The sequence below is a fragment of the Necator americanus genome, chromosome II, assembly GCF_031761385.1.
Source record: "Necator americanus strain Aroian chromosome II, whole genome shotgun sequence".
Classification (NCBI taxonomy): Eukaryota; Metazoa; Nematoda; class Chromadorea; order Rhabditida; family Ancylostomatidae; genus Necator; species Necator americanus.
The window spans coordinates 5789663-5803631 of record NC_087372.1 but is presented as its reverse complement, the minus strand read 5'-3'; the positions used below and the strand labels follow the sequence as shown (position 1 = coordinate 5803631).

Sequence of the window (13969 nt, the reverse complement as noted above, 5' to 3'; positions counted from 1 at the left end):
ACATAGCGCGGGAAATTTTTGTTATTGAGAGTCTTCGGTTACTATATCCGAATACTCGCCATCGAGTCCTTGCTCAAGGGGACTTCTAGGGTCTTTCCTGGTTATTTTCATTATTTAAAACTTTCCAGGGGACATTGAGACGCGAGATTTCACAATTTTTATACTTATAAGCTTTTGTACGAATGATTGAAAGTTTCATGACTCTTTGGAGATTCTGTTTTAACCTATTGTAAATAGAACTATAGATGTTATTTTCAGTTAGGCCCACATGGCAGCCGCAGCAGCCTTCTATTCTGATGTGGACAATTCTTCCAGAATGGAGCTTACATCAAGGTACTTTATTTTTACTATTTTTTTTTTACTTTTTTTTTCAAAAGTTCATTCATTCATTTCTACTAGTTTTACTTCATAGATGGCTCTACCATCCGAATTCTGGCTCCTGTAGTAGCGAACATGTTTCCGACGTGTCATCTTCGGCAATGAGTGATTCGAGTCATTCTTCTACTAGCAATGATTCTGTTAACTACAACAGAACACTCTCAGCTAATTCGCAAGAGGTACATATTTTGAACGTATAACAGCTGTACTTGAGTTCTCAAAGGTTTTTCAGTCCAAAATGGTGCTGGGTGTCGTCCATGGTTGGACATCATTTTTGTTCATATTTTAATATCCAAAACCGTGACATTGATGTTTGCTTCAGAAATTCGAGAATTTTAGCATTGAAGAATTGAGATTTCGAGCGAGACTCACGTAGATTATCTGTGAGAGTTTTTGATGAGAAAAAAAAAATTTCTCTGAGCTACCTTTCCTGTATATATCAGCCATTTTTTTTCCGACTCACTTTCTCTTTCAGCATAGAACTACAAGTGATTGTGTGTTAACTACAAGTGATTAAGAACATTTTTTTGAAAGCTTCTGTAAACTTGTTAATCTTTAAACCTTAACTTGTCTGTTAACTGTGTTTGTATATGATTTGTTTTATTTTTTTCTGCCGTTATTTACACACATTTGTTTTCAGTCATTCGATTTTTCAGATTTAGGTATCAACGGAAATGGCGCTGATCAGCCCTTTTTGGATGAGACTATGCTCTACCTCAATTTAGGGTCGTATGGTTTTATTGGGGCTGCAGACTATACAATGACATGCAGAGCGCCAGTAAATGTAATAAGCCAATGTTTTTACCCTGCTAGGCTAGTCTGGTTCAATCTATCCAACCTGGAGACATGCAGCTTGGCTGGCTCTTGGGCAATTTCGAACCATCGATCATATAATTGGCACCAAACCTCTACTAAACGTATCACACTCTCCTCCTCGACCTGCTTTATGCAGGTATGAACTGTACGTGTAGCGCAGTCTGTAAGAGGTTCCCCTGTCTGCACGATCGATCAGAGGTTCGAACCCGCCCTAGTGCTCAGCAAGCCTGTCAATCCTCCGGGGTCGATAAATTGGTATCGGACTTGTCTGGGAGGGTAAAAACGCTGATTCGATGCATCGGCTAGATCCTGCAAGTGACCGTATAAGCTAGACACGCTTTTGTAAACCTCAAACGATTCTGAATTGAAGTGAATGCAGTGGCGCATCCCAAGCGGATAAAAAAACGCCAGACGCTTCATCCTTTTATCCTTTGAGCTACGCAGATTTGTTTTGCAGAAGTTCGCCTTTCCTTTGGGTTTGTCTTAGAAAAACAGCTAGTATTAGGTTGGTGCAAAAATAATGTGCGTTTTTCGTTGCCTTATCTTCACGACAAATTGTTTTCCCGTTACACTCATCTTTAATATTAGATGCCGTACGCGTTTTGTAGCTCATTTCGTTGTGGTCATTAGTCCTGCAGTGATTTTGAACGAGAATCAGTATTTAATCAGTATCAAGATTTAGAAGATAATTTGTGCAGGCAAGACTTATACCAAATCTTCTAGGAGTTCAAGCTGTGCAGGTTTGCAGCGGAGACACCTCGGAATATCAATGCTGTTTGGGGTGAGGGAGGCACCACCGAGTCCACGGTACGGGGTTGGTTCCACAAGTTTCGCTGTGACGATATGAACTTATCCTCAACTTACTTACTGAAGATAGGGATGGTCGCGGCCGCCCGGCCGCATTTCTGTGTTGACGACCACCTGCTGAAGGCAATAATCGAAAATGATCTGCTTAAAACAACGCGAGATTTTACTTAAGAACTAGCCGTTGACCATTCAACAGTCGTCCGCCATGTGGAAAAATTAGAAAGGTGAAGAACTTGAACAAGTGGGTGCCGCATGAACTGCGCGAGTCCCAAGGAAACCGCCGTTGTGAGATCTGCTCAGCGCTTCTGTTACGCAACAAGGACGATCCATTTCTCGATCGTATCGTTACATACGGTGAGAAATGGATCCTTTCTGACAACAGGATGCGTCCTGCTCAATGGATGCACAAGGATGAAGCTCCCAAGCACTTTCCGAAGCCGAAAATATACCCTAAGAAGACTATGGCGACTGTGTGGTGTACTACAGGTGTATTGACCACAGCTTCACAAAACCTGGTGAGACCAACGCTGCAGAGAAGTACTACAAACAACTGGATGAAATGCACCGAAAAATACAACTTCGCTCGGCGTTGCTGAACAGAAAGGACCCGATTCTCCTACATAACGCCCTACCACACATTTCAAAGGTGACGCCACTGAACTTGAACGAGTTAGGCTACGAGACTCTGCCTCACCCACTATATTCGCGAGATCTTTTGCCAATCGGCGTACACTTTTCCACACATGGACAGCTGGATTCTCTGTGGGACAGTATCGGGTTTGGGGTGTAGATAACGAGTATGAGCGTGGCCCCGCTCAATTTCATTAATAGTTTCCAAGTTGTGTTCCTCTTCCATCAAAATGGGTTGGAAAAAGTAAACTTCCATAGAGGAATTGTAGCACGCAGTCACGATCCCTTATTTTTGTTCCTTTTCATTCTCTAATTCAAATCTTTTGATCCTCTGTGACCTTCCTAATTTGAACCCCTGAAGTAATCGACAACGGACTTGTAGGAGGGAATTTTTTTCATAACTCCTCATATTGACTGATTCCTTCTTAAAATTGTTCTTATTGTTCTCAGCTATGCATAAATGTCGTGCATGTTTGCTAAGTTCAAAGAAAAAAATTTGTTTGTTGCAAAAACGAACTCGCATTTTCAGAGCTTCTTCGAACGCGGCGAATTGCAGAAAGGTTACGTCGAAGTGCCAATTCAGTGAGTTTCAAGGTATCTTAGCAAAGGAGAACTAATTGCTTTTGTGTGCTCTTATGTTAAATGGGACTCGGAAATAATGCAAACTCTTCATTGTTGTTTTTTTTTAATACACTCTACTACGAATGTTTTTTCTCACCGAGCTGAAGCTGAAGATTTCTGTCTCATCTACATCATCCGAATATTTCTCATTTAAGTGTGAACTCTTTTGTTTTCTTTATTGAAGTTGGATTAGGAGCTTTAGCATTTTAGAAGTAAAATTCAGAAATTGACATGTTTCAAAGCAAAATCCCCCTTTATCTCGCACCATCTCAATGATATTGCTGTGTTTGACGTCTTTTTGATCGCACGATCATTTGAGTAAGATTCAGTTATTTTATCATATTCAAAAGTGCGATTCTTATGATATTCTCACTTCTGAATGTGGTCAAATAACCGATGAAAAATATGCAGTTTTATGATGTCACTTACCCTGTAATTTTCGAATTCTTGAAGCCGTTATCTTGAGAAGTTGTGTAGCATTCCCTTTACATATATTACTGTATTACTACGAAGCTAATTCAAGAGATCTTAACGTGACGCTTGTCTATACTAGCCGCCCCCAATCCTTAGAATTAGCATCCACGTCGCGTTTGTTTACCCTTTTTCGCCTCCAGCTTTTATCACAGACGCAATGCTACACAGCTGATCGCGCAGATTTAGAATTCGAACCACTAACCACTCATTCTCCTTAGCAATTTAATTTTGTTTCATTAATGTTATATCCATTTTAGCTCAGATGTTCTATTTGTTAATTTACCTGGAAGAATTGTTAGCGCTTTGGTCCAGTCGCGTCGTATAGTTGTGGAAGGTGATGGAAAAATACGTTCTCTACCTTTTGGTAAGGAATTTTCACTCTTCTGTGTGAGAGCCGCACTGATTTTCCATTATACTGACATGAAATATGTTTCAGCGCTTGATGAGTTCAATAATTTGGCGCCGCACACTGACGATGGCATTAATCCGCTCCAACGCAGGGTTCTACATGCACTAGAGAAAGAGACGTCCACGAAGACCTTTGTATCATGTGATCAAGCGGTGGGTGGTGTTTCTTCTTCATTAATTTGGCTATGTTTTCTTGAAACTTGGTACTTAGGAACATTCTTTTGAAGATGACGTATCAAGAAACAGACGATATTGGTCCTTTTGGCAGGTTTAGAGCGGGAGTAGTAGCATGAGCGCGTCCTCCTCAGTTCCTCCTAATAGCACTGAAAATGCCGTGAGAACCGAATTAGTTCCTATGATGTACGCAAGAACGCGCCACTTCTGTACACGCTCCGGTTGCCTATTCATTGGTTCCACGTGAATAGGCTGCCGAGGAGATCCCGTTGATTCTCGACCGCTCGGTCGTGGATGCGGCCCGTGCACAACGGTGGGGCGTTCTCATGTACCTCATAGAAGCAAACACTATTTTTTTAGGACGATCAAATTTATATGAGTGAGACAAAGTTCATATCCATCGTCTACACTCAGAACTCTATATATGCCCACTGAGATTCAAACATCGTAAGTTTCGTGATACGCTGCGTTCGAAGAATGTAAGAGAGACTTCTGTAAAGTCCAGCGAAACACTTACTGCTTCCGAAATAGACGACAGAGAAGTGTTGCAATACATGAACTGGGTGCTCCACTAATAGGTTTGGTGTCCCTGGTCTCACTTTTTTCCGGAGTTCGACGTTTTTTTTATGTTACCTTGAGGATTATCTCAGGTACTTTCCCGAGTACGATAATTTGGCTAAATAGTAGAAGTTGCATGAATCGGGATCATGATAATTTACTGATTCAATCGGTGGGCAGATACTCTAGCACGATTCTCTGATTTTTTGCCGAGGTGTGTAGTCGTTGGAAGTATCTGAGCCCATCCTGTTCGGTTTCGGGGACAAGATCCAACATAGAATCAAACCACCCTTTTTTCCTGTGAAGGTTGACGTTCTATCCGAACTGTTTTATCAACGCAGTGTTCGCAGATCTTGTTTTAGCAGTTCCGTCGAAGAACATTTTTTTAATCATTTGCAGCTTGACTTCGTTAGCAGTTGGTGTCGAACATAACCACTTCGGGCTGAATTAGAACATCTTTTTCCGAAAGTTCGTTTCTAGCTGTTGTTGCTGCTCAGCATTCATCACTAACAGTTAAACTCACCCACAAGTTCGTTTGGTTGTTCGTCTCGCCTGATTTTCGTTGGAGGTATCAAGGAAGCCCACTTCTCCAATTCTATTTGCACTTATCACAATTAGCGCCTCATTCAGTTTGTAGGTTGCAACCAGTTTCGGTGCAAAGTTGACGTATATCAGCCTCGTGCTCTCTAAAGCAGCAGAAGGAATTATGATAGCATGTCTTCACTTCATTTTCGATGTCAGTGACTATCTTTAGGTGTAATCTCTTTCTGCATTCTTTATCTTCCAGACTTATGGTCGATCGTCCATTGTCGTGGAAGTCTTCGATTCTTTTTTTTAGTTCTTCTGGGTGAAAGAAACTGGGTGATGTTTGGGGAGAAATTCCCGAGAAAGAAATGTTCCTCATTAGAACGTATTTTGGGGAATTGCCTATTTTCCGCTTTTCGGGTACTAAGGGAACTAACGTTTGCGATGACATAACTGACATTGTCAATGCTTCTTCTTCAACATGTGAGCGATTATGAGCTTCGTCTGCTTGCAGAGCTCTACAAGACGGTTGCTCTCCGGCGTACTATGTGCAAGCTAATACCATTTTTACATCACATCGGATTTTTTTTTCGAGTCCCGTCTTCGCATTCGCATCAATTCCGGCGAGGTGTGAGGCTGTAGGGTGGGTACCTCGGACAACAGTGTGCTGAATTCGTTCATAAATGCTGTTCTAGTTGTGGTTTTCAGCGGATATTGTAAATGAATAGGTAGTTACGATTGAGGGTGTGACTCCTCTGCGATGTCGTAAGAAGACACATCTAGACGACGTTGTGCTAAATTAGTATCACACAGCCTCCTACCTTCTTCTCATCAGCATTAACGTACTAGATTGTACAGTCTTTGGCCTTCATTATGCGATCCTTAATGCATGCGTCCTAGACCGAAGTTCCGGTATAGATTGGAAAGTGCGCATTTTTAGAACTAAGTTGACAGCGAGCTGCAATTTGAGTTGCCGAAATGGATGTTTGTTGCCAAAAAATTTCTCCAGGCATTTGATCTACTGAGTCATAAGCTCTGGAATTGTGTTGGACACGGGAACGAAGGCTTCCGGCACAACACAGCACACGCTGATCAGCTAACATTTGCCTTTAATGTTCGGTAAAAGCATTAAAGCTGGGTGCAGATGACAATTCGACCCGTACATGGTAATGAGTAATGTGCCCAGGACTCGGTAACGTGTGATATTGTTCAGTTACCCAAGTACGCTCACAGCTATACGATTGTTACAATTAAATGCAGCATATTTTGGGACCTCTCTACGAAAAGATGGCGGGGTGTCGATGAATTTATGATTAGAGGTGTAGATGAAGCTCAATTCTCCCTAGTTATTTTTAAAATTGGCATGGGAAACGGTTTTCGAGTTCGAATTCTCTTACAAGACACCTGATAGTACGCCTTTTCTGGGAGATAGTGACTGCTGAACGGAATCAATTAGCATTCCCTAGCAGCCTATTCAGTTAAAACAAATGGGTACGCAGCTTAGGGAACCGGTACGTATACAAAGGTAGCGTCACAAGGTGTTCCGCTGAAAAATTCGAGCTTGAGTACCTTATCCCACGTCAGTGTCACGTGGAATTTCGTAGTGTGCTGTCTTTATGAAACAATTGCACAGGAATTTTGCTCGCGTCATTCTTCCAGAACACTATGCAACCTCACTCATCTTTAGTCTTCCAGGACAAAGGAAAGGAAAACGAGGAGAACAATTCAGTCAGTGATAACGAAACTAGTGGATCACTTGTTGATTGTAAGTGATTCGCTTTCTTTTCTTTCCATATCTCATCTGCTATGGCCAGCACTTGAATAATTCTTGAAGATACTCGTATTTGTAAAATACCAGACAGAAAAAGCTCTTCAACATGGTTTGGAGCAGAGAATGGGAGAGAACAGGCACAGTATTTACCTCTTCGGATACCTCCTACTTTTTGTGCAATTTTTCACCTTTGCTGAGGAGAAATAACTAGGAGCTAAAAATTGTCTCATTGTGCTGTAATTACGATTGGTGTGAAGATTCCCTTATAATATTAAAATTTTCCATGGGAAAAGGAAGGTTTGGTTAGTGAGCTTCAGCAACGAGCTTATGAGTTTTTAACGAATTAGTCACTTGATTTTCCGAGTGAGGGAAAGTTTGTTCGTATATTCGTGTAGGCCTAAATGATTCACTACGAGCTGTCGCGTTCCATCGTTGTTCAAAAGTGTTCCCTGATAGGTGGGGGTGGTGGCCAGTACGGGTTATCAGCGCAATTTACATGATGGACCCTACTCCGGGGTTGTAGCGGATACCAAAATGAAAAGTAAGCCAAAATGTACGAATTTCATTTCTAGCTACAATGGCGTCTCTGTCTCTTGCTTCGTCGGGAGCTTCGAAAGAGAACGAAGTTAGCTCGATCGATTCTAAAGGAAGTGACCAAAAGGTGAAACTTTGTTTTTCTTTTATTTTACTGATGTAATGTTCTTCACAAACCTGCAAAGTTTGAACCTTTTTTTTATGGCTAGTTATATCTACTTCATATGCTGTTGATTTTCTACAGGATTTGCTTTGCGCCATAGGACTATCATCAGATCAAATCGATCGTGAGTTCGATTACTGATAGATTTTACGTTGTGGCCACATTTACCTACTGAATTCAGGTCTTTACAATGCTCCTGTATGGACTCCCATGCTAAGAAAGAAAAGCGAAGATGAAGAAGAGGAATCTACGGCTGGAGGTAATGTTTATTAGTTCTTTCGGATAGAAAACTTTGAGGAGTGAGGCGTAGTAGGAAATGGGAAGAAAGAAGAGAAGAGAAAAATGTCATTTTCTCTTGGCACCTACGCCTTCGACTTCAATTCAGCATCATCGGATACTATTACTTGCGACATTTATCCTACTATACAAGTGTCTGGCAGTTGTCTGAGACCTCTGTTACCACTTTATGTGCTCTAGGAGGATGAAAGGCTTGGTTGGCCATAGATAGTTTCAAATACTATATATATATATATATATATATATATATATATATATATATATATATATATAATGTATGTTATGTTGTAATTTACATATGAATGATGGACCTTCCCTTTCATAAAATTTCCATTTAATCTGTACGAAGTATCTAAACTTTGATGCATAAGGTTATTGTTATTTTTGCATCGAGACTTAAAAGTCGCATAGAAAATCTGCATTTCCCTGTAGCAAGTGTATTCAAAAGAATATCATTAGATTAATGCACTGGAGATCAGATTTCTTGATTCAGAAGACCAGTCCATGTCTGCCGACCCCAGCGAAAGGTCTTGGGAAATTGCTGCGATTCTTCGGCCGCAAATTACTAAGAAGGTTTGTTAAGTTATTAAGTGGTTCTAGTCCATCTGGTCAGAGGTTCATTGCATTGACATATTGACGTCAACATATTAATGTAGGGTTCTGTAATAAAGGAGAAGGAGTATCTTGTTGTTTGGAAAGATTGGCCTTGGTACGATCAGTGGAGTTTGACACCTGAAAGTTTTGACGGCGACGGAAAAAGGGTATTCTTCCTGCGTTTTAACATTGTTCGTAGATGTATGCATGCGTTTCAGATGGCAGCGGCGGATACACGAGAGCGCTTGGTCTCACAGATGGCGGCCTACATGCAGCAAAAAGACAAAAAAGGCTTTGATGAAATGTTTCCTTCCTTTGGGCGTCGACATGATTTTACAGTTACATCTTTAACTTGTTAATTACAAGGAGTATGATAGGCTCTTTATTCCAGTTTCCATTCTATTTTATTTTTTTCAGAATTGGTATCGTGTGCATCTTCGTGTAGTTGAGCAAGCAATAAATGATGAGCTTGAAGATCTAGGAATGGCTCCGATTTACATTGAGAACTGGACGAATGATGAACGAGCTCTCATCAATGTCAAGGTTGTTTTCTTTGATTTCTTCTCAACGATATCACCTCCTAACACCATTTAATCATTTTGCTACACTCTCTGTCACGCATAGGAAAGGGACGCACTTTTTGTCACAGACGTTTGAAATCAAACCATGTTTTGCATAGATGTGATATAATAAAGGTTTTCTGCTCTAGTATTTGACGAGATGTGCGTTGTCGGTTTTGAACTATCGGGAGGTGAAAGCTACTGGTCGATCTTTACGTCTTCAGTATCCTGATGAAGGAGCAGGTTGTAACTGTAAAGACGGAATTTGCACTTCGTCTTGTCCCTGTATTAAGGTGAGTAGCATCATTTCTGCCTTTTCAGCACTATTTTTTTTTCGTTTGTTTCGCTTTCTGTTGTGTTAAACATTTTCCATTCATTAACTCTGAATGAGGTATTCTTTTTTTTTTCTTTCACTGCTAGTCGCGTGCCTTGATGCTGTATACTAAATGAGGACATGAAGAGGCGAAAGCTAAGGTTTCTTGTCGCAACAACTTTGTGCTAGTTGAATCATTCCATTCGGCAACACATTTAATACGTTTTTTTTTAAATTCTTATTTGCATTTCATTTATTTAATTTTACTATCTTTTATTTTTTATTTGTTTTATCATTTTATCTTTTGTTTCTATTTTGTAGCTAATGGGTCGAGATCAAATACGAATGAGGAGCAGCGGTAAAGTTGATGTTGAGAAGCTCGCGGAAGCAACTACCGTTGAATGTGGCACAACCTGTTCCTGCACATCAGATTGTCCCAGTAGATTTGCTGAGGTATTTGTTGTTTCGAGCTGGTTCTTGAACGTTGACGTAATTGTTGTAAAGTTGTTCGTGTAGCTTAGAAATTTGAGATTCTTTTAGAGAGGGCGGAAAGTACCTTTAGTGGTAATGTACACGACTGCGAAAGGTTGGAGTGTATTTGCGCCACAAATTATTCCAGCTGGAACTTTTCTTGGAGTTTATACGGGCGAGGTAATTGTTTATGACGATGCGATGATGTGATTTTCATAGTTGAAAAATAAATTTTAGATTATTCCTCTATGTAGTGCGATTTCGCAAGGGATATCCACTAGCTACCAGTTCACAAATATTGTAAGTTCTTTTTTTTCGTAGTTTTCAATCTGTTTTTTTTTAAAAGTTTTTTTGATATGATTTTTTCCCAGATTTTTTTTGGTGATTAACTTACATTTTTTTCGTGGTAATTCTCGCAAAAGTTTTTTGATCTTCTCTTTTCAGCATCAGATACCTGGTACAAAGCAATACGTTGTTGATGCTTCTCGTATGGGGAACGAAACCAGGTAACAATGGTTACGTGAGTATTTTTAATACTCCTCTCATAGTTCTTTCTCACATCAGATATTTCAATCATGCTTGCGGAGATGCTGCAAATCTTAAAGCAGTTTCACTTCTGTCGCGAGGTAATTTGCTGACCAACAATATGCTTTTCTTCACCAAACGGATGATTGCAAAAGGTTAGTTTGTTGGTTTGATTATTATGTCATTCTACCTGAGCAAGTAAACATCGCTAATTGTAATTCAGGTGAAGAGCTCACTTTTTCGTACCGCGGAAAGGATATGGAGGAGCAAAAAAGTGGTATCCGCTGCCTGTAAGTGTTATTTTTAATTTTAATTTTGCAATAGTTAGCATTCATAATGCACAGTAATATTATTCCAACAGAATTCTTCGTAAGTAAGAGAGAGTAATTCTGAGAAGAATGCAGAATATCTTTACATCACGTAGAACTCAAATACATGCGTTATTTTGCTGTAAGAAAGGCAGTATTAAGTGCGGCTTTAGCATCGTGCTGTTATTCGGGTTTTCGAGTGTTTTATCATTCCTGCGAACAGATTTTCGAACTCTTCGGTTTTCAGAGATTTTAGCCCCTTTTATATTTGAATGATCGAACACTTTCATTCATCTCATATTTGCTACATCGAATTTTCAAACAATAAGTAACAAATCAGACAAATATTTGTCCGATTATGTACTCCTTTTTGAGCAGAACCAAGATTGCTAATCATCTTTATTCTGGCTAACGTTTCGGCGTCTTCGCCTTCTTCAGAGCCTGGAAAAATTAAAGACACGTGTAATCTACTCTCTCAAACACCTCGTCATCCCATAAGATATGACTTAGCAAACAGATTATTCAAAGGCAACGTCAGAAAAGCGGACCACCATAGCGCTCACCTTCATAGCCACAAAACCGTGATGTTAGCGGACCACCAGTTGTCAGAGTTGCGCCGCTAGTAGTAGCCAGTAACTATGCCCCCGCCACTGACCCCATAGGTCAAATCCCGCGAAGGTCTTGATATTGCGCCAAATCGTTGGTTACAACGAGGCATTTTTCTTAACGATTTATAAGTGGACTTTTGGCCGTGATATAAAACGCTTCCAATGTTTTTCGCGCCAGAACGTCTGATCCGCGTACCAAGATCGTGACAACTATCTTGAAAAGGGTGTTGTCATGACACTGTCTGCGATGATCTCCTAAAGGGGATGAGGCTTTGATTTTACGAGTCCGTCTAGGTGCTCCTTGACGCGGGTACATAGTGGTCTTCCTGTTTCGCCAATGCACTCAGCCCCACATAACTGACAGGTGATTAGATAAATAACCCTCGATACCACGCAATCACCCTGCCTTAGATTGGGACAAACGATGCAGTTAGGTGTCTCACAAAGTCTGTCATAAGCACGATTACGGACTAGCTGTTGCTTCAGGGTCGCAGGTGGTATGTCCACTACTCTGACTGAGGCTTGCAGATCCGCCTGTCGTAAGCTTGCTAGCACTGCAAATATTTGTCCTTTTTCTCATAGCGGACTGTCTTTGGCATAAGTTCCACAACCGAGAAAGAGGGATAACGTTTAAGCTTTCAACATCATTGTCTCATGTATTAATTTTCAGGTGTACACCCGGGTGTCAAAATCGATTGTGATCTCGAACTTTATGAGCACTACACTTAACAAAATGGGCTTAGATTGTTAGGTTGTTGGGTAAGTCGTGGCACACGCTCACATATAGTCGGCTCAAAACGACGTGATGCACACGTTACGCGCTCGAAGGGGCGCGGTTGGGATCAAGGTGGGACCATCGCGAACTGCAGACATGAGTGATGATAGCATTGCCGCTCGATTCTAACCGTTACGCTCAATCGCACCGCTTCGAGCGCAGCCGCTTACGCAACTACCTTGTGCTTTATGTCGTTCTGACCCGAGTGTACACATCTAGACTTTGCTTTTTATGACGATTTTACAACGTTGCCTATTTTTTCTCTGCCGCCGGCAGTTCGCGTCCGATTGGGGCAAGAAAAGCAGAGTATGCGTCAAGCAAAGGAAATATTTGTATTATATTTATTATATGGGTCGTCAATGCATGATCTGTCTTGGTATATGAAATGTGGAAAATTCAAATGCTGATGCAGTTTCGAACCGATCGTAGGCGAATCTCTCAACTCTTGGTTATATAGCAATTGCTGGCAAAGTTTTACTTTAAGAACGTTTTAGTTAAGAATTTTGGAATAAATAGCAGAGTCTAACAGCAGGTTCACGGGTTCCAGTTTTACATTAGGCACCATTTCTCATTCTTTATTCTGCCTTGTTTCTTTCAATGAACGTGAATGTGTGCCACGATTGATATAGCTACATATTATATGTATTTTTTGTTGTTGTTGTGATTGAGAATGTCTTTTTATGGATAGTGATTTGAGGCATCTCAATTGTAGTGGTGAAACCAACAAGTTTTGATATCGCTTCTCTTTTTCATGTTTTTTTTTTTGCTGTGTTATGAACATTCTTCATATAGCTGATCTCTCAGTTGTCTCCAACAATTGTTTTCATTTACCAGAATGTTATGAAAAAATTCGTTTAGCAATCTTTTCACGTGCATTTAAAATTGTGCATGTTGCAGTTGAGTATTGCTGTCATTTCTTCTGACTATCTATTTCGGCTTCGTATCTTTGAAGCCTTGTCCTAATTGACGGTTGAATCAAACATAGTAAATATCATGTGAGTAATTACTTGCTTTCTTCCTGTTGAAAATTGCAATTAGTTGAATTTGTCTTCCTCTTTGGATGATAAAATTCACTTGTAGAACTTCGTTTTTCACTCTACATCATACTGGAGCATCAATTCCACTTATTTTTGCATTAATCTCGACACAGCGTTTCAAATTTCTCCAATAGCTCCGGAATCTTTGGACATGGATGGTTCTTAGTCAGACAGGTAATTATAAGACATGCAGGGTGTAAGAAGACATCTACAGGGTGGCGAGAAAATATGGGCGCGGAGTTGAGACCAAATTCTCATTTTAGAGCATAAATTAGGATAAAAACTTATTTAATCCACATTTTACATAGTGGCATTCAACTCTTACAACAATTCCTCAAAATGGTCTCCATTGGACTTGACACACGTGTAAAAACGTCTCTTCACAGATTCAATGGTGCGCCGAAGGTTCGCGTGATCGAGATCGTGCCAAATTCCTTCGAGTTTCTTCTTGAATTGATTTAGCAGTTGATTTTGCTCCTCAACTGTTCTTGCATGAATCTCCAAACTGAAACGTCTAATGGATTGAGATCTAGGGTGTTTGCGGAATATTGATCCTTGGTAAGATATGAGCCGCTTTTCATCTCTAAATGTCGAATTGTCGTTTTGGCTCTGTGTGCAGGAG

General features: G+C 40.4%; 1 protein-coding gene across 3 annotated transcripts; it reads left to right on the top strand.

Annotated features, from left to right (window-relative positions):
• Nucleotides 1-268: 268 nt before the first annotated feature.
• RB195_016966 (uncharacterized protein) lies at nucleotides 269-12236 on the top strand (the record flags this gene model as incomplete). Of its 3 annotated transcripts, none has more annotated exons than XM_064183736.1 (22): nucleotides 269-333; nucleotides 413-557; nucleotides 1918-2001; nucleotides 3161-3213; nucleotides 3984-4090; nucleotides 4163-4287; nucleotides 7087-7156; nucleotides 7735-7823; nucleotides 7941-7983; nucleotides 8041-8118; nucleotides 8650-8729; nucleotides 8813-8917; nucleotides 8969-9088; nucleotides 9168-9293; nucleotides 9460-9603; nucleotides 9945-10076; nucleotides 10164-10274; nucleotides 10332-10394; nucleotides 10539-10600; nucleotides 10659-10774; nucleotides 10843-10909; nucleotides 12206-12236. In XM_064183736.1, 22 exons carry the CDS (start codon nucleotides 269-271, stop codon nucleotides 12234-12236), a joined length of 2016 nt encoding a protein of 671 aa, XP_064039617.1. The 3 variants fall into 3 exon arrangements, with proteins under 3 accessions (XP_064039617.1, XP_064039619.1, XP_064039618.1); XM_064183737.1 differs by having other exon boundaries at nucleotides 317-333; XM_064183738.1 differs by lacking the exon at nucleotides 1918-2001 and having other exon boundaries at nucleotides 317-333.
• Nucleotides 12237-13969: the final 1733 nt, after the last annotated feature.